Genomic DNA, 17,668 nt, shown 5'->3' with positions numbered 1-17,668 from the left:
AATTGATAGAACAGAGCAAGCAAAATTTTCAGGTTTTGTATATCTGAGAAGGAAGGAGAGAAAACCAGGGAGCAAGAGGAGCTTGGTTTTGATTATTTCTTTCTGGAATTTTAACCTTTGTTAAGGCAATGAAACATGAAGTTGTGTTATGAATTTAAGTTAATGTAGCACATAGGAAGCACCATTACTGAACTGAACCTAATAAAATGCTGAAATGCCAGCTATATTTGAAGTGGCCCCATTAAGCAGAGTCATCTCGATAGAGACCATCAAACAGAACAAAGCTTCAAAAATTGAGGAGAACCATTATACATTCTGTGGGGCCTGAAAGGGTCGATAACAGAAAACTGTGCTGAGATCAAAAGCCGCTCCTCCTGGAAGGGAGGATGCAGACACAGAGGTTCTTGGCAATATAATGGGTTTCTCCCCATTCCAGGGCCCAAGCTAAATGTATACACTCCAGGAACACCTGCAGATTTAGTTAAGGATGTTATGTGAACTCTGGACAGACACGTAGACCCTTGTTTTGTAGAACTTGTAGAGCCTGCTTTCTCACGACAAGAATAATAATAAAGTATGTAAACAGTGCATACAAGCACGATGTTATCTCAACCAGAAGAGTATAAAAACTCTGTTTGGAGAATAAAATGTTGCTACTTGCCACCAGAGCGGTAGTCCGTCTGTCGATTTAGGTGTCCCTGTGAGCTGGTCTCCGTCAAAAAATACAACTGTGCTTTATACAGTTTCAGAAAAAAAGCTAATAAGTTCTAGCAGCTTATACATCTTTACCATTCCCAAGTTATCATGACATGAAGTACCAAGTATGATCACAATGGGGAAAAAAATAGCATAGCATTTTCATCTACAACGAGACAACTGCAGTAATTATATGTGTGGGCATTTCTTGCTGCTAAAGCTACGATCCAGATTTCATGCTTCAATAACAGAATGCCAGATGAGAGGAAACAGCTTATTTAAAATTGCCCAGATAAGAATTACAGGCTTGTCTCACTGATAGAGTGATGTATTTTCAGCCTTAATTCCTTCCTGCATCTCTTTTCCCAAAGACTGTTCATCTGTTGCCATAGAGACCACTTCCAATCCACTCTTTCCCTTTCTCAGGTTCCATTCTGGGTGATTGCTTCAGCTGCGCAAGTCACTCTGGCTGTGCTCCAAAGAGGAGATGGTACTGATACCAAAAATTCCAGCAAATAAACTAAGACTCATTTTGGAGTTTTAGAAAGCAAGCACCCTTTAACCAGGCCTGAGCAACATGGTGTGATCTCCATCAGTTGCATGCAATGAGACAAAAGCAGGTTAAGGAATATATTTCCCACTTACTTGCATATGTATAAATTTTCCCAGAAATCTTATGCATATTCTATTACTTTCCAAGGACTGATTTTAATGTTATTATGAACATCACAACAGTCAAATCTCTTGCTAATTTGGTGCTTTGGAGCCAGCTCTGTCTGACCTTGCATTTGAGATAGGGAAAGACTGCAAATAGAGGTGACTAAAGAAGAAAAGACATCTGTTCAGTGCAGATTGTACTTCACAAAAGGTGTTATCATCTCCAAAGAATGAAGAGTGTCTGGAAAAAATAGTTTGAAAGAAAACCTGCTATCAGAGGGACATTCTGTCTAACTTTCAAAAAGCACGGTATACAATATATTATATTGTATTGTATACATTATACTATACTGTATTGTACACAAAGATATACAATACTTAGATGAAACTTAACTCTACTTTAGCATAAATAAAAAACATTCCACTTTTGTAACAGTAACTACTTCTTGTATCAGCAGAGCAGAGCATCTGCAACCACACACCACACAACTGCTGGTGGCAGAATTGCTTTATTCTTCTATCCACAAAACTGGTCCATAACCGGGAAGACAAGCTGTTGCTACACAGCGCATAGAAATGTGGGCGTGCATCACGACTGCCAAATCTACTGGGATGCTTTTTCATTCTTTAAAGGGAAACGTTCCTTCAATCACAGCCTTCGTTTTTTCCCTCTTTGCTGTAACAGAGATTATTTGAAGCAATGGGAAAACAAAAATGATTCACTTCCACTTCACTGCTTGCTTTTCCACTCACAGCCCCACGCCCACACTGATACAAGAAGTAGTTACTATAACAAGAAGTGGAATCATTTTTGATTTAAGCTAAAGGAGAGCTAAGTTTCATCTCAGTAACTGTATTTTTTTAAAGTTAACAGAATGTCCCTCTGACAGCATGTTTTCTTTCCGACAGTGTTTCTCCAGACACTGTTCGGTCTTTGGAGATGATGAAGTCTTGTGTTCAGTACAACCTGTGCTGATCAGATGTCTCTTCTCCTGTAATCATCTCTGTTTGCAGCCTTTCTCTATAGCAAATGCAAAGTCAGGCAGAGCTGGAACCAGCTCCAAATTAGCAAGAGTTTTGACTGTTGTGAATTTCATAACATTAAAACTAAACCTTGGAAAGTAATAGAATATGCATAACATTTCTGGGAAAACTTATCCATATGCAAGTGTTAGAATTAATTGATAAGTTTTCCTGCAGCTGGTTTTTATGTTTAATTATCTTGTCATATAAATCTGTCTTGTATCAAGAGATAATATGCAGACAATCTCCAGGCATGGATGAATAACCTGAATGGACAAACATTCAAGAGTTGCAAGTATTTATTAATATGCTTAATTGTCTGGTAAGATGGAGCTGTCTTAGGTCAGCAGACAACCTTAAGGAAGCCTCCAGGCAAAAAAAATAAACATTCTTTTGACGACTTACACAGTTCTTTGTCTAAAACTAGTGTATATACCTACTGCTTTTGTACGGGATGCCTTTTTTAGAAGGGCATCCGATTCAGTGCTGAATTGTAAAATAATATTATTGCCTTCACTTTGAAGACTTTGTCCTTTTCAACATTTTACCAGTGAGTGTTTCTCACACAAGTAAGTGAGGAATCCATTCTGTGCCAGCTCCTGTCTCGCTATACACAATCGATGGGGATCCCTCCTCGTGTTGCCCAGGCCTGATCAAGAATGTTTGCTTCCTAAAACTCGGAGCCTTAAAGAGTGGATTTTTGCTGTCAGTACTGGTAGCGCCAGGCCTGGGGAAGCCTCCCCGGCCATGCCCGTGCAGCCCCGAAGCTGAGCAGGGCTGGGCCCACCTCAACTCCCCGTGGGTTCCCCCGTGGGTACCCCTCGCAGCCCCCCCCCCCCCGCCCGGTGAGGCACCGCCCTGGCGCCACGGACACCTCCCACCTCCCCCCCCGCCCCCAATCCCGCGCGCTGCGGGGACAGCGCATGCGCGTCCCGGCCCCACCCCGCTCTGCCACTGGCCCGCGCGGGAGGAAGCGGCCCCGCCCCCCCGCGGCTTGGCGGGAAGCGGCGGCGGCGGCACTACCAGGGCCCAGCGCGGCTGTAAGAGCTATGCAGGCCTTCCTCAAGGGCCCCGCTGCCATCAGCACCAAGGGCCCCGCCGCCAGGGAGAGGGGCGCGGCGGGGAGCAGCGGGGAGGGCAAGAGGCTCAAACCCATCCCCTGGGTGGAGAAATAGTAAGGGCTGTGCTGAGGCGGCGGCTGGGCAGGGGGGTGGAGAGAAGGAGAGAGATACACTGTGTCTCTGTGTGTGTCTCTGTGTGTGTCTCTGTGTGTGTCTCTGTGTGTGTCTCTGTGTGTGTCTCTGTGTGTGTCTCTGTGTGTGTCTCTGTGTGTGTCTCTGTGTGTCCATGTCCGTCTCTAGGTATGTGTCTGTGTGCGCACGTGAGTATGTCTCTGTCCGCGTGGATGTGAGAGGGGGCCCATAGCAAAGGGGGTCACAGCTGCAGGTGTCTCCACCTGGGAGAACAGCTTTAACTTTTCTATTAAGAATGAAAACCAGCACTGTGAGCTGCTCTATGAGCCCTTTGTTGGTGTTACTGAGCCATCACCAATGTCAAGCCTCCACCAATGTCAAGCTGTGCAGGTTCATCACTGTGTCTTGGTGCAGAAAAGCTTCATATTTGAGAAGCCTTTATCAGCTCACAAAGTGGTGAAATATTGCAGTCTGCAATACATTTCTGCTTCTGAAAACTGTTGAGACTGATGTTTTCAATAGAACGGGACAGCTTCATGAGAAGTTAGGTCACTGAAGTGACACGAGAGGCATTACACAGATTTCTTGTTACAATTTTTGATTTCAACTACAAAATTTACTGTGATTCTTGAGTACCCATTGTAATCAGAAAGGGAAATGTTCTTCTCAATTTCAGTATTCTTCTGGAATTCTGTTAGCTAATAAATTTCATTTAATGTCTTTATTTAGTCGTCCCAAAAATGTGGATGAAGTCGCCTTCCAGGATGAAGTTGTTGCTGTGCTGAAAAAGTCCTTGGAAGGTGCTGATGTGAGTGCAATGATAACATCTACGCAATCAGTATGTTTAGGCAGAAACTTTAGCCAGTGGTAACAAAATCTTCTGTTTTCTAACTCGGCAATGATCATTTTTACAATGGTGCGTTATGAACAAGCTAAGTGGCTTCCTTGTAATATGTTGTGATATATGCGTAAAATTTGTCATATTTCCAGCCCTTTAAATATTGTGAAATTGTCAGCTCTGTGAGGCAGTTTGGAATTTTTCTGGAAAAGCTCAACTGGTAAACTTGTTAATAGTTTCAGATCTGGAAAGGCTTTAGTTATCTCTGTGCTTCTGGTCAGCTAGTACTTTTGACATTCATGATTAAGAGGAGTGGGGAAATTTTTGTTTCATAGAAAATTCTGGATAGCCACTCGCTCCTAAACAGTTCTAGGGATCTCTCAGTGCTTCTATGAAACGTACAAACAAAAATAGTGTTTATTAATGAGGGAAGTTTAAGTTATAAGTGCCAGGTCTACCACTTAGATAGCGATCGCCAGATTTTTTTTCTTTGGCTCTAAAAAGCTGCGTATGACAGTGGCACTAACCTCACGGTAGTTTTGGCATCTGTGACCTAAGAGTATAAAGGGGATGAGCAGGGCTTTTTTAATTGCTTTTGTTAAGACTTGCTTTTGCTTTTGATAAAAATATGGTAAAAATTCAGTATGAATGATGGTTATTTCCTCTGAACCAGGTGATGGGGAAGTGGAGAGACTGAAAGGAGAAGTAAAGCAGGTAGCCATGAGATGGCTCTGATTTCTTGCAAATCTGGACAATTCGTTTGTACGTGCTGAGACTTTCTTTTTTTTTTTTCCCCTCCACATTTTGGCTAGAAGGATTATTCTTGTGCTTCAAAAGCAGTTTCTGTTTTCTTGGGCTGCTGATGCCAGCTGAAGTTGTTGGGGGTTCTGAAGATGACATTTGTAATACGGCTGTCTGCTCACCAAGACCTAAAAGGAACAATTTCGGCCTTTCAGAGTTTTATTCAAGAAGCCTTTCACTCACAGTGTGCTTTGATGTGCAGTATGCACAAGTAGACAGAACTTGCATGAGTAGTTTATTTGTGTGAGCATAGGGAGCCAAAATGAAGGTGGTGTGACAAACTGAAAGACTTGTGTATGTCCTTCCTTTAGCTCATGTCTCCAGATTCAATTTACTTTAAGAATGCTGTTGTAAGGTGACCTTGTACCCATAGAAATCTGAGTCTTAATGCTTCTATATTATAATATTTGTACTGTTGAGGTGATTAGTAAGGAATTATTAATAGCTAAGGAGAAATGAGGTGCTGCCACCTGCTCTGTCTGGACACATCAGTCGTTTAACAGCACTTAGGTGATGGGTTGTTAAGTTCTGTTTTGAACAACAGCTATTTAAAATCTTATAGCTTCTAGATCAGCAATGTTTCTCGGATTATGAGCCTAGTACATTTGGGTTGACTTTTTGCCTCCTGAGTTGAAAAGACAAATTAAAGCTTCTGCTTGCAGTTACAGGCTTTGTATTTTGCCATGGCTTCTCAAAGTCAACAAGGCATTTGAAAACAAAATCATGCAAGTACTTTAAAATATTTGACGCTTTTAAAATTTTTTTTTTTGTTCTGGAAAGTATTTGTTCTGTCAAAAAGCAGAAGTGTAATTTAAACTCCGAGGTGGCTGGTACTTCTCATTGAATTTGGAGATCTGGTGAGAACAAAGAAACAGCTGTGACAATGCTGCAGGTTTGTGTAATATGCTTTATTTAAACCTTAGTCTTGAAAATGGAGAGCCAGGCTTTTGTTGATCAGTCTGTATTTGTAGGCCTTGTTTTGGGACCTGCTAAATGGAGCAGTACTTCTAAGCCCCCGATTATTTCCATCTCTAATAGCAAGCATTTGTCTTGTTGTAAACTGCGGAGACCAGGGTCCGAGTGGTTTTGAACCAGAGAAGTTGGTTTCTGTCTGTCAAGACTGTTGATTTGCTGCTTTTTGCAAAGAAACTGACAAGTGTCATAGTATTCTTTAATTTTCATTTTCTTGGTGGTATCTTAATGACTGAAAAAAGAGTAAGGTGTAGGATTATCATTGCAAATTACATCTTTGCTTGTACTGAAACTTCTAGAAAAGGTTTTGGGGATTGCACTGTATGCAGTAACTTTCCCATATGTAGTGATGCCTGCAGGTATCCTGCTTATCCCTGGCAAGCAGGGCAGAATGGATAACCAGATCAGGTTGCAGTCTGTTTAAAAATACTGCCACAGTTACATAAAGGATTAGGCTGGGATCGGTGTAAAGGTAGTGTAAATACTGGTAATAACTTCACCGAGAAACAAGCATAAACAAGGTTGAAACAGAAACAGTACTAATATGGGTCTAATTAAGTTAGTAGATAGATTCTTATTAAAACTTTTTAGCTACTAATGCTTGTTTTGAGAATCAGCCGAGTGTGAATTAGCACGGAGGCGTGAAATTACAAATCTCCACGAAAATGTCTATCCTAACATAGACATTTAGTGTGCTAACCTACCCAGTTGTTGGTGAATTTTCAGCTGTCATTCAGTAAACAGTTCCTCTCCCTGGAGCTTTCCTAAAAGATAAAGGGAGATATGTTGTGATATCTACTTAAACTTGGAATAAAGTTTGTTAGTACTGGTTGCTGTTTACTTTTTAGTAACAGCAAATGAACAGCAGCGAAACAAGCAATGAATGATTGGCAGAAAAAAGCAGGCAAAACTTGAAATGGATTTACTATGAATTGATTGAAGATTGAAATTCTTCTGTCTGTACTTTTACAGTAGATACACAGTTGAATCTGTTGTTCTGTGTCTTATCTTAGTTGTTAAAATGGGATGCTTGTTACCAAACTGATCTGTCTTTATTTTGTTTTCTGATTATGGACTGTGTACTCCTGTATTTTTCCATGCTCTTTGGATGTCTTTGGGTTTACTGTTCCCATTCTGTCTGCATTGTGTGCTATATTCAGCATAAAATTCTCTAATCTAATTTAGGCAACTCTTTGAAAATAGAACATTTATTAAGGGCTGGAAATCAAGTCAGACTGAGAAGTTTGTCTTTCTGCTGTTGATCAAAGGGCGCTTTTGAATTCTTGTTCTAAGAGTGGAATATCCCCTGCTGTCAAAGGCAGCAGTTTTAAAGTGCAGACTGGTAATTTGTTAGGGGGATTACTTGAAATAGCAGTATAGAAAGTTATCACTCTTATGCTAATTAGAAAGATTCTTGATCTCATCCAAAATTTGGTCGTGGCTAACTTATCTCAATTTGGTTCATGCCCACTTTCTTTGTCCCTGTGTTGTTCTGATGTATTTGTGAAGATCAGTCATGTTCCCACTCAGCTTTTGTTTTGTTGAGCTAACTAAATCAATCTCTTTTTAAAAAGTTACTTCTCATAAAATAGGTGCTTCACTCCATTAGTCATCTTTCCTGGTTTGGATTCATCATCCTTGACTAAGGGTGACCTGAGCTGTGTGTAGCTTTCCAGATGAAGTCTTATTAGCCCCGTGGTGGTACTCATAATTTCCCATCTTTATTGAAAGTGCTTATCCTAGGAGCACTGTGTTACACAGGCTTGTACTGTTCCTCTGGCTGACATACAAAACAAAGTCCATGCTTATTTTCTTCCAGCTGGTGAGTAGCAGACATCCAGCAGGTATTTAGTTATTTTCTCAGATTGTGAGATTTTATGCTGTGTGCTGCTAAATGTCATCCTCTTATGCTGTCTTTGCTGTGCTGCTTTGATCTTCCTGTGTCAGCATATTTCTTTAAGGCATTCCTATTTTTGATGCTGATGTTATTAATTAGTTTGAAAGATCAGTTAACCTGCTCTCTTTAAGACATGCCACTGGTATCCTACTTCGAAAAATCCTTGGATGGAGGTAGAAATTTGCCAGGACTATGCATTCTAGTCAGTTATTGCAAATGTAACAAATGTTAGGATATGTCTGCATTGCACTCACTGCAGTGTAATGCCGGTGTTGGCAAGCTACCTTGTATTCACTGCAGCAGAGCTGATGGCAGCACAGAATTCTCAGCATGGCTTGAAAAGGCAGCCTGGGGAGCTGACAAAGTACGGGATGGTTAAGCTGTGACAAATTTTGTTATGGTTGCACTGCTAGTAGTATCCAGACTGTGTGAAAGGCATCTTTGGAAAAAACTGCGTGTCACTGCAGTCATAATAGTAGGTTCTGTAGGCTTTAGTCATCTCAGACATGAGCTGGAAGGAATGTATCAAAATAAAATATAAATTGAAGTATCAGTTTTGATAGACCAAGCGATAGTGCCACCAAATAACAGCTTTTTTATGCTGTCTTACAAACAGCTACTGTTTGTGCTCTTCGGAGCGGTCTGTGCAATGGCCTAAAAGGGAAAGACTTGATATTATTTACCAGTAGGTAGTTTCTGTTCTAGCAGGTGCTCAGATTTTCAGTAGGTTTTCCTATTCGTGGTTTGTTTTGTTTATGTGCTTTTTAAAATACGGTGCCTTGCTGTGTTTCAGCTTCCCAATCTGTTGTTCTATGGCCCACCTGGAACTGGAAAGACTTCCACTATTTTAGCAGCTGCTAGAGAACTCTTTGGGTAAGCTGGAATCAAGTTGCTTTGGTGTCATCAACTATCACATCTTCTAATCATGTGACAGTGCCCTTGGTCATTGCCTGTTCTTATGTAACTTCTAGAAGCTGTCATACTTTTAAGGTCTTTTCCAGGAATACCTTCACATTCTAATTCATCTCTTAACGTGAGATTTCTTTCTTGTGTGTCCTGTCACAAGTCATTGATTTCTGTTACCAGTATAGACTTTTGACACCTGAGACTAGCAGCCGTGTAACCCTATAGCAAAGAGCGTGAAAAGAAATTGTTTGCATGTGCCTTACTGAACTTTTTAAAGGAGTTCCAGTTTTAATGGTATATTCAGATCTCATAGCGCTTCATAAAATGTCTGAATCATAACTTTTCCATTAAGCACCATTGAATTGTGTCTGGAAGTATTATTGCGAGTCAGACTAAAATTCATCAGGTGTACGTTCATCTACTCACTTGCAGCACTTTGGAATTTTTGTGTATTGAATTCAGTGACCCATAAGCAAAAATGGATGAGAAGGCCGTTTGATGTTATGATCAAATCTAATGTTAACATTAATACCTCTCTGGTCCCATTGTCATTTTTGATTTTGTTGTTTTTTTGGAGGGAACCACTTCTAATGTAACAGTAGGAAGACAATTCCACATTGTGCACCCATTTGAGTTCCCAGAACTTAAAATCCACTGTATTCACATTTATTTTTTTTTTTTAATCGCAGGTGGTGCTGTGTAGTATTGCTGCTGCACACTGTCTGTATGATACTTCTAGATGTTTCTTTCTGATAGCACTCTGCCTCTGCAGTGCTGCCAGCGTCTGTATCTGGGAGTTTTACTTGTTCTTCCATGTTGCTCACAGCATGTGTGTGAAAGGCTCATAACGTACTGCTCTGAACTTCTGAAGCCACCTTCTTACTTTTTTTCTTTCCCGGATAAATGATGTAATTTTACACTTCATTGTTTTCTACGGACTGGGAGGCAATTGTAAAAATAGCTATAGAAATTCATATCTAACATTTAATCATCTCGATTTAACAGTCTTTTAACAAAGCGTGTTGTTTAGTAATGCTGGCAAAAACAATGCCTGCCATTCAAAAAAGCCGTAAGGCTGCTGATACGCTTTATGCTGTATTGTTACAAAAGCTAGCAGCTAACATATTATAATAAAAATTTTACAGGCCTGAATTATTCCGGCAGAGAGTCCTTGAGTTAAATGCTTCCGATGAGCGTGGAATACAAGTGATTCGGGAAAAAGTGAAGGCTTTTGCTCAGCTAACTGCATCTGGGAGCCGTTCAGAGTGAGTGCTGGATCAAAGCTGGCTCTGTTTGATGGACTTCCTTGCTTAGGACAAAGCATGTGGGTTTTATTTCAGTTAGCTTTGTAATTCTAATATAAATGATTGGTCAGCACTATCCAGAAGTTTGCAACACACACAAGTGCTTTAGCCAAGCTTTTAATGCAGTTTCGTGCTGGGAGTTTGGATACCTGTGTTAGAGTTATTGAGAGGCAGACGGGGAAAACCACAAAAGATCAAGTCTTCCAGATTTGGTAACACGTTGTTGCCCTTGCAAATGTTGTCTGACTGCTATGGCAAACTCCTTTCGGTAAATGGTGGTGGAAGTTACTTCTCTAGTACCTTTCACATGCAGCATCTTTTGTATAAGATGGCTGCTGATTTATGAAATCCTAGCAAGATTCTGCTGTCAGGTGGTGAGATGACACACCAGGTGAAGCTGTACAGGTGAAGCTGTATCTGTGGAGAAAATGGGTTGTGGAAAGTAGCAGGAAGGAGGTGCATGTCAGGACTGTCTGGCAAGAAATGGGTCTTGTGTACTGAAGTTAGTCTGTTGCAGCGTTCTTTGAAGTTCAGAGAATCAGGAAGCGTGTAAAAAGAAGTCCTGCATTAGTTATGTACTCTCACTTTAAGTGTCTTCTTTTATATTTTAGAGGACTTTTGCAGAATTCAAGTGTTGGTCTTTCTACCGAAACTCGGTCCCTCCATATTATAAATATTAGTCTGTTACCTAAAAATAAATAAAAAATATTAAACCTCTGAATGTTCTGTTTATCTTGTATAACAGCTGGTAACAGCTTTCTTTTTTTTCAGTGGTAAAGCTTGTCCTCCTTTTAAAATTGTAATCCTGGATGAGGCAGACTCAATGACTTCAGCAGCCCAGGCAGCCTTAAGGCGCACAATGGAAAAAGAATCCAAAACAACACGTTTCTGCCTTATCTGCAACTACATCAGCAGGTACGTGTGGAATTTATTGCTTATTTGAACTTGTTGCTCTTCCTATTCTGTACTTTTTTTATTATTTTTTTTTGTTTTTCGCGAGAGGTTGATATCTGGTTTTCATGGCTAGTAGAGATGTAGTGTGTGAAGACAAGACTGAAGAGAGTGTTGAGATATTGACTTTTACTGTGTTGCAGTTTTAAGGTTATGTTGCCCTTTTCTGCCTTAATAGCTTTGTCTGTGTGAACTTGACCCAGGCATTCATTTACCAAGCAGTTTCCTTCCTTTTTTTTCAGAATAATTGAACCTTTAACATCTCGATGCTCCAAATTCCGCTTCAAGCCTTTGACAGACAAAATCCAGCAGCAGAGGCTCTTGGACGTTGCTGAGAAGGAACGTGTTAAAATCAGTAGTGAGGTAACTTCATGGCTGCCATAGAATTCTTTTGCCTATCCAGTGCATAATCGTATTGCTCTAGACTGCTCAATTGTATTATATACAATACGTAAACATCTAAATATTATTATTCTTCCATAGATGAATTTTAAGAGTATTCCTAAAACCAGAGAATGTGCACCAGAGGAAAATGAAGCAAAATTGTAGGGCTTTTTGTTCTGTGCCGAGTGGACTTGCATTAAACCATGCTTCATTCTGAAATTGCCAGCGCACATTTGTATTAGTAACAAGGTTGCTTTCAAACTTGTGTATTGTGTGTCTGTCTGAGACAATCTGCTTTAGGCACTACTTGATGTTTTAAAATCAATGTGCTGAGGAAATGTACTGAATTTTAATTGACAGTGAACATATAACGTGGCATTTTCTGGCATTTTTCAGGCAGTATCTTATCTTGTTAAAGTGTCAGAAGGGGACTTAAGAAAAGCAATTACTTTTCTTCAAAGTGCCACTCGTCTAATGGGCGGTAAAGAAATCACAGAGAAGATAGTCACTGAAATTGCTGGGGTAAGCTATGCTTTACAGTTTCTCCTGTATTAATCTGATAAGTGTTTGTGTAGTAAGTGTTCTTGCTGCCTTTATCTACCTTAGCTCTAAGTTTGATTAAAAAATTGTGTTATCCTACTGGTAGTGCAGTATGGTACCAAGACACTAGCCATCAGAATTTTAAAGATTCCTGATTGCGTACACTTACTGCGGAGCGAGTTGCTAGCAACTTATTCTGTAGTTCAAGAAAAACTATAAAATAGTCTTATAGCTCAAGCTGTAGTAGAAATATACTGCCAATGCATGCAAAATATATTGGCCTTTGTGGCACAGTAGACTAGAACATCTTTTTGGCATTTTTATATGTGTTTGCATGTGTTTATATATGTTCATATGTTTTTGTCTGTGTGTAAGTGTAGATCATGGCAAAATATGAGTTGGAAACATCACAGGAGAGTGACAGCTCACTTTAAATTTAACATTGACAGTGACACTGCCTCATCAAGGATCTGCGCAGGATCTTGCTTTTTAACAAAACAGCAGTGATTTCTTCCAGAATGGCAGATAATGGTGACAGGGACAAGAGAGACCTGAGAGGAAATGCATTTAATAAGACTTGTGTGAAGGTGTTTCTATAGCAACAAAACACTTACTCCCTAATGCAAGAAATGCTAATGATGGACACACTTCACTTGAAGGTGCTGCCATTGTGGCTAATTGTAAGGGTTGTAAGTTTTTTACTTTGAAAGAACCAGAGGCAATCACTCCTATGCATGTTTTACAGAACAGTTTATACAATTTTCTCAGTGAACTCTTTCAGTTTTGTGTATCTTTTTGTATCTCTGTCTATCTGTAGAAAAGAGCTGGATTTCACTTACAGATAACAGTAAACCATGATTTCTAAGAAACCTGGCAGAAGGTGACTAATGATAGGAAAGAGAAGCATGAAATTCCATTATTGACTACTGCTTGTTTAAAGCAAAGGAACCCAACTGTACATTTTTGGAAAAACTTCAAGTTCTTGGTCCTGCATGTATGATTTCTGTCATCCTGGAGTGACCCTAGTAGAAATAATTAACAAAGAAGCTCTGAAACTGAACTGTCCAGACACTAAACTGATAGGAATGGCAATAAATAGAGGGGAGAATATGGACAGTACTTAGTGCTTCCCTGCTCAGAGCTAAATAATGGCATCGGACAACTTTTTTTCTTCTGATTTATTGCCTGATCTTGTTACATTGGGTTTTCTTTTTGCATGACCCTAGTGTGTCACTGGAGAGAATTCATTTGCTGTTTTGCTTGGATGTAGAATGGTACAGAAATTACTAGCTGATCTAATTGTTGAAGTAGGTCCTCCACTTAGTCAGTGTCCTGAATATGTGATTGTGTGTTGGATTTATGAAGGTGACATGGACTATTCACTATTGTTATATGGTTTTTATTTTAAAATCACCAATATAGGACAAATACTAGAGTCTAGCACTCGCTCTTAAAGTTTAGCTAATCTGTCTTCTCTACTTGCTTGAAAGTGGCTGGATGTGTAGAGGAATGCAATGCTAAAATGGCTTCTTTCAGAAAGAGTTTGTAGCTGTTCCTGAAAGCATCAACTTCAATTTTATGTCTACAAAGTTGAAATTTAAAAATTTAACAACTTCTTACAGGTCATTCCTAAAGAAACAACTGATGAACTGCAGACTGTCTGCCGAAGTGGTTCATTTGAGAAACTGGAAGCATTGGCAAAGGTAGAGTCCCCTCTGTGCTCTAGCCTATCCTTTTGCCTTGATATTTTTCTGGGTCGCTGCCCTGTGAATCCTTTGTTGCTGGGCTGCAGCTGAGGAACATTTGACTGGAGGTCAGTTAGGATGCACATTTCAGGAAGCACGTCTTCTACCAGCTTGTTAGTGCTCTCTCTGATCATTCCTTTCTGAGGAAGAACTGTCAAAGCTATGCATAAGGTTCCCTACCAACGTGACTCTGTCTTTCTCCCAAGTTGAACTGATGACGAGGAGCTGCTGGCTGAATTAGGCAGAGCAGGAATTCCTACGGGGACTCTTGGCCTTCAGAACTGTGTGGACTGGACTAGTTTCTGTACTAGACACTTTGTTAAACAGAAGCTATGTTAGATTAGAAGTATCTGAATAAAGCTATAATAAATGTTCAGTTTAAAAATATCTCATGTTGATGAGATACTAGCGAATAAGTTTGTCTTACAAGCTGCAGTGACTTAATATAGATCTTGCTGGAGAAGTCACAAGCTACTGGTTCGTAGAGCTGGATTTATATTCTTTAATCCAGAAAAAGGTTCTTGCTCTAGGAATTTTTCATTCTTCAAAATCTCTTCAGTTTAAAGGAGGCTCAGACAGTCTTGAACTGGATATTAAATCAAAGAGCTGTCCCTGACAGAGGGGGCATGCCATAGTACCTTCTCCCAGTGAAATGTTTCATGCCTGTATGAAAGAGGCAGTCGTGTTGCTCAGCCTGCTTTTTACTGGGCTGAGCCTCATTGGATAGTTTTGGCAGGACTTCTGGTTTTGAATCTGGATTTATTCTCTTGTGAACTTGCAGCAAATCTTAGAATTGTGCCAGAATTTGTGCAGATGGCACTGCCTCACACTGTCACATTTACTTACTGTGATATCTGAAAATGTGTTGATCTTGGATGATGATACAGATTTTCTAAATGGGGAGAGCTGATGTAGTCTTTCCTCAAACCTTGATCTAACCTATTGCAGTAGTTTGGAACTATTCTCCATTTGCTGGAGTACGTACTTAATGTTGGGGCTTTGTTTCAAATATTAATGCTTGATATGCAGTTGCTTCTGTAAAGCATGGGTGTATATTTTGCTGTACAGAAAAATGAGGCTGCACCAGCTCTTTTTATATTTTCATGAACTTTTCTCTGCCTAAATGGTTTCATGGAATACTGTTCTCAGTATTTGTTGGTTTTGAAACTGAGTGCTCTGGTTTGAGCTAAACCATGATACTGAATTTAGCTGTCTTTAGTTCTCATGCTTTTTATTTTATTAGAAAAGTTCTGGCCTTGCAGATCTATGTGCCTGAGTCTGGCAAATACCAGGTGAAGAAAATAAATCAAAGTAGGTGGCGCTTTAAAATGTGAAGGCTGTGAAACTGCCACATGATGCTGTGGATGTTAAGCTTTCCTAATTTTAGAATGAGATTGGCCAGGTTCAGTGGAGGTTGTTAAACGCTTAAAATGTCTCTAGCTCACAAAATCTCTGAGATGTAAATTGTCAGAAGCTGAAAGAATATTAGGGCAAAATGATTGCTCTCTGCCTGCCATGCCCTTGCGGTCTTTCCTTGTTGCTCACTCTGGGTCACTGTCAGGCAGGATGCTGGACTACATACACACTAGTGACTCGTCCTCAGAAGAGTTCCATAATTCATTTCAGTACAGGCTTTCAGTTCAGATGGAATTTTTCAGGTTTTCCAATTTGTGGTGTTTCTGCTGCTGAATTATTTCCATTTTCTTCTATCCCTGATACAGAACCTCATAAATGAAGGATATGCTGTCGCTCAGCTTGTAAACCAGCTACACGATGATATTGTTGAGAGTGAAGATTACAGTGACAAGCAGAAATCTGTCATCGTTGAGAAACTTGCAGTAAGTCTGAAGCTTGAGTTAAAAAAATCCACATTCTCTTCACTAATTAATTTTTTTGCTCACACTCATTCCCAAGTAGTAAAATTGTGATTTATTTTGATTTTAGTTCTGAATCTTTCTTGGTAGAACATAAACTTTTGTTCTAAGAAATTCCATAAGAAGGAATTACAATCAAGTGAAGTGAGTATTACATTGTTCTAATGGTGCTTAGGCAAGAGATTTGTGCAGCAGGTGTGTTTGTTTGATATAAGTGGAGAGGGAACTGCAAAATGCAAGTTTTTGTTCTAGTGTGTAAAATACACCTTTTTTTAAGAAAAAAAAGGAGTTGATTAACCTGCAAAATTTCAGCCAAGAAGAGAGCTGTGGTGGAGGCTCTACTACATTCACTGAAGAAAGGCAGGTAGCGTTGATGACCTGTGGAGTGACACTCCTGGCACTTGGTTGCAGTGCAGGCTGTGGTATTCCTTCCTGTATATGAACTGTCACTTCTTGGCCTGCTCAAGAGGCCAAGGACATTTTTCCCAGTTTAGTGGGATGGGTTTGTGATGTGCGACTGCTAGAGAACTTGTTGCAATTAAGTAAACAGATACGGAATCATAAAATGGTTTTGGGTGGAAGGGTCTTCAGAGATCATCCAGTTCCAGCCCCCCCTGCCATGGGCAGGTTCAACTTCCACTGGAGCAGGTTCCTCAAAGCACCATCCAACCTGGCCTTGAACTCCTCCAGGAATGGTGCAGCCATAACTTCCCTGGGCAACCTCTGCCAGGCAAACTTCATCTTTGTGTTCCCTACTGTAACCTAAGAGGCGGCTGTCTTGAGCACCACCATTTTAAGAGGGCTTTAACTTCACTTTTCTATTTGCAGGAAGTAGACAAATGCCTGGCAGATGGTGCTGATGAATACCTGCAGTTGATGAGTCTCTGTGCCCTTGTGATGCAGCAGCTAACGCAGAACACCTAAACTCCTCCAGCAACGGCTGGTGGTAGAGTGGCTGTTCGTTTCATGGATTTGGGGGTTGTGTGCAGGGATCTGTGTGCTTTTGTACCATTTTTTTTCAATAAAAGGACTGCTCAGCAGTTGAATAGCTTGTGCTGGAATATTTCATTGCATTTTTGTACACTAGGTTAAAGAGAACTCAGGCGCCTATAATGCTCCTGCTTTGCAGTTCTTTGTGGTAGTGACTTATGCAGGGAAAGGTAAATGCAGCAGCAGGGAGTGTACACCTACTGTACTTAATCAGCAACAGCTAAAACCAGAGAGAATAGCTAAGTTCTTCTTTGCAGCCTACCTTTCTTGGGTTTGGACATGTTTACTGAACACAAGGCTCCATGCAGAACGCAGCTCCTGAGGGAGCGTGTCACATGTCACCTCCATCTTGTCAGGCCCTTTAGCAATAAGGATGCAAAAATCACTTTCTAGTTGACATGTTGCAGTACGTAGTCCACTCAAACTACAAAAGTGCCAGGTGAAGGGTAAGTCATGTTCTAAATAACTTGTTTACTCATCCTATTCTTGCTCACAATACCAGGCTTTTAAAGCTGTCAACATCTGTAAACAACACAGCCCTAATGGTGGTTGGGCATCTTCAGGGTAGTCTCCTTTCTAGAATGCTACTTTCAACACACGCTGGGAACTGATCAAGGTGAATTCCTGCACTGCCCCATCCCTGAGTGCAGGAGGCCCTGGACTGGCAGCAAGCGGAACTGCTGGAGGCAGCAGGCTTTTTATCAAGTTTTTATCAAATTTTTATCTGTAAGCAAGCTGTTGTCTACTCTGATGAAAGGGTAGTTCACATTGGGGACAGAGACATGTCCCTTGCCCCTGAGCTGAGAGACAGGGACAGCATTGTCACATCAAGTTCACTATTCCTGATCCAAGGTACCTGCCATTTCTGATAAAGCTGAAATGCCAGTAATGGCTAAA

General features: G+C 40.5%; 1 protein-coding gene across 3 annotated transcripts; it reads left to right on the top strand.

Annotated features, from left to right (window-relative positions):
• Positions 1–3,345: 3,345 nt before the first annotated feature.
• Positions 3,346–16,827, top strand: RFC4 (replication factor C subunit 4). 3 transcript variants are annotated; one of them, XM_009559270.2, is made up of 10 exons: positions 3,346–3,550; positions 4,299–4,377; positions 8,871–8,950; positions 10,129–10,248; positions 11,059–11,202; positions 11,481–11,601; positions 12,019–12,144; positions 13,785–13,865; positions 15,629–15,745; positions 16,610–16,827. In XM_009559270.2, the coding sequence occupies exons 1-10, from the start codon at positions 3,426–3,428 to the stop codon at positions 16,703–16,705; spliced, it is 1,089 nt and encodes a 362-aa protein (XP_009557565.2). In that variant the 5' UTR covers positions 3,346–3,425; the 3' UTR covers positions 16,706–16,827. The 3 variants fall into 3 exon arrangements, with proteins under 3 accessions (XP_009557565.2, XP_053930910.1, XP_053930908.1); XM_054074935.1 differs by lacking the exons at positions 3,346–3,550; positions 4,299–4,377 and adding an exon at positions 5,218–6,100; XM_054074933.1 differs by lacking the exons at positions 3,346–3,550; positions 4,299–4,377 and adding an exon at positions 7,058–8,002.
• Positions 16,828–17,668: the final 841 nt, after the last annotated feature.

This window comes from Cuculus canorus, chromosome 9 (assembly GCF_017976375.1).
Source record: "Cuculus canorus isolate bCucCan1 chromosome 9, bCucCan1.pri, whole genome shotgun sequence".
NCBI lineage: Eukaryota > Metazoa > Chordata > Aves > Cuculiformes > Cuculidae > Cuculus > Cuculus canorus.
Note: the sequence above shows the minus strand (reverse complement) of the source record. Positions and strands in the feature narration are given on the sequence as shown.

Excerpts from the sequence above, each read along its gene's own strand:
- RFC4 (XM_009559270.2), top strand. The coding sequence starts at position 3,426 with ATGCAGGCCTTCCTCAAGGGCCCCGCTGCCATCAGCACCAAGGGCCCC. Across the intron at positions 4,378-8,870 it reads AGTCCTTGGAAGGTGCTGAT|CTTCCCAATCTGTTGTTCTA; the intron begins GTGAGTGCAATG and ends GCTGTGTTTCAG. Across the intron at positions 11,203-11,480 it reads ATCTGCAACTACATCAGCAG|AATAATTGAACCTTTAACAT; the intron begins GTACGTGTGGAA and ends CTTTTTTTTCAG.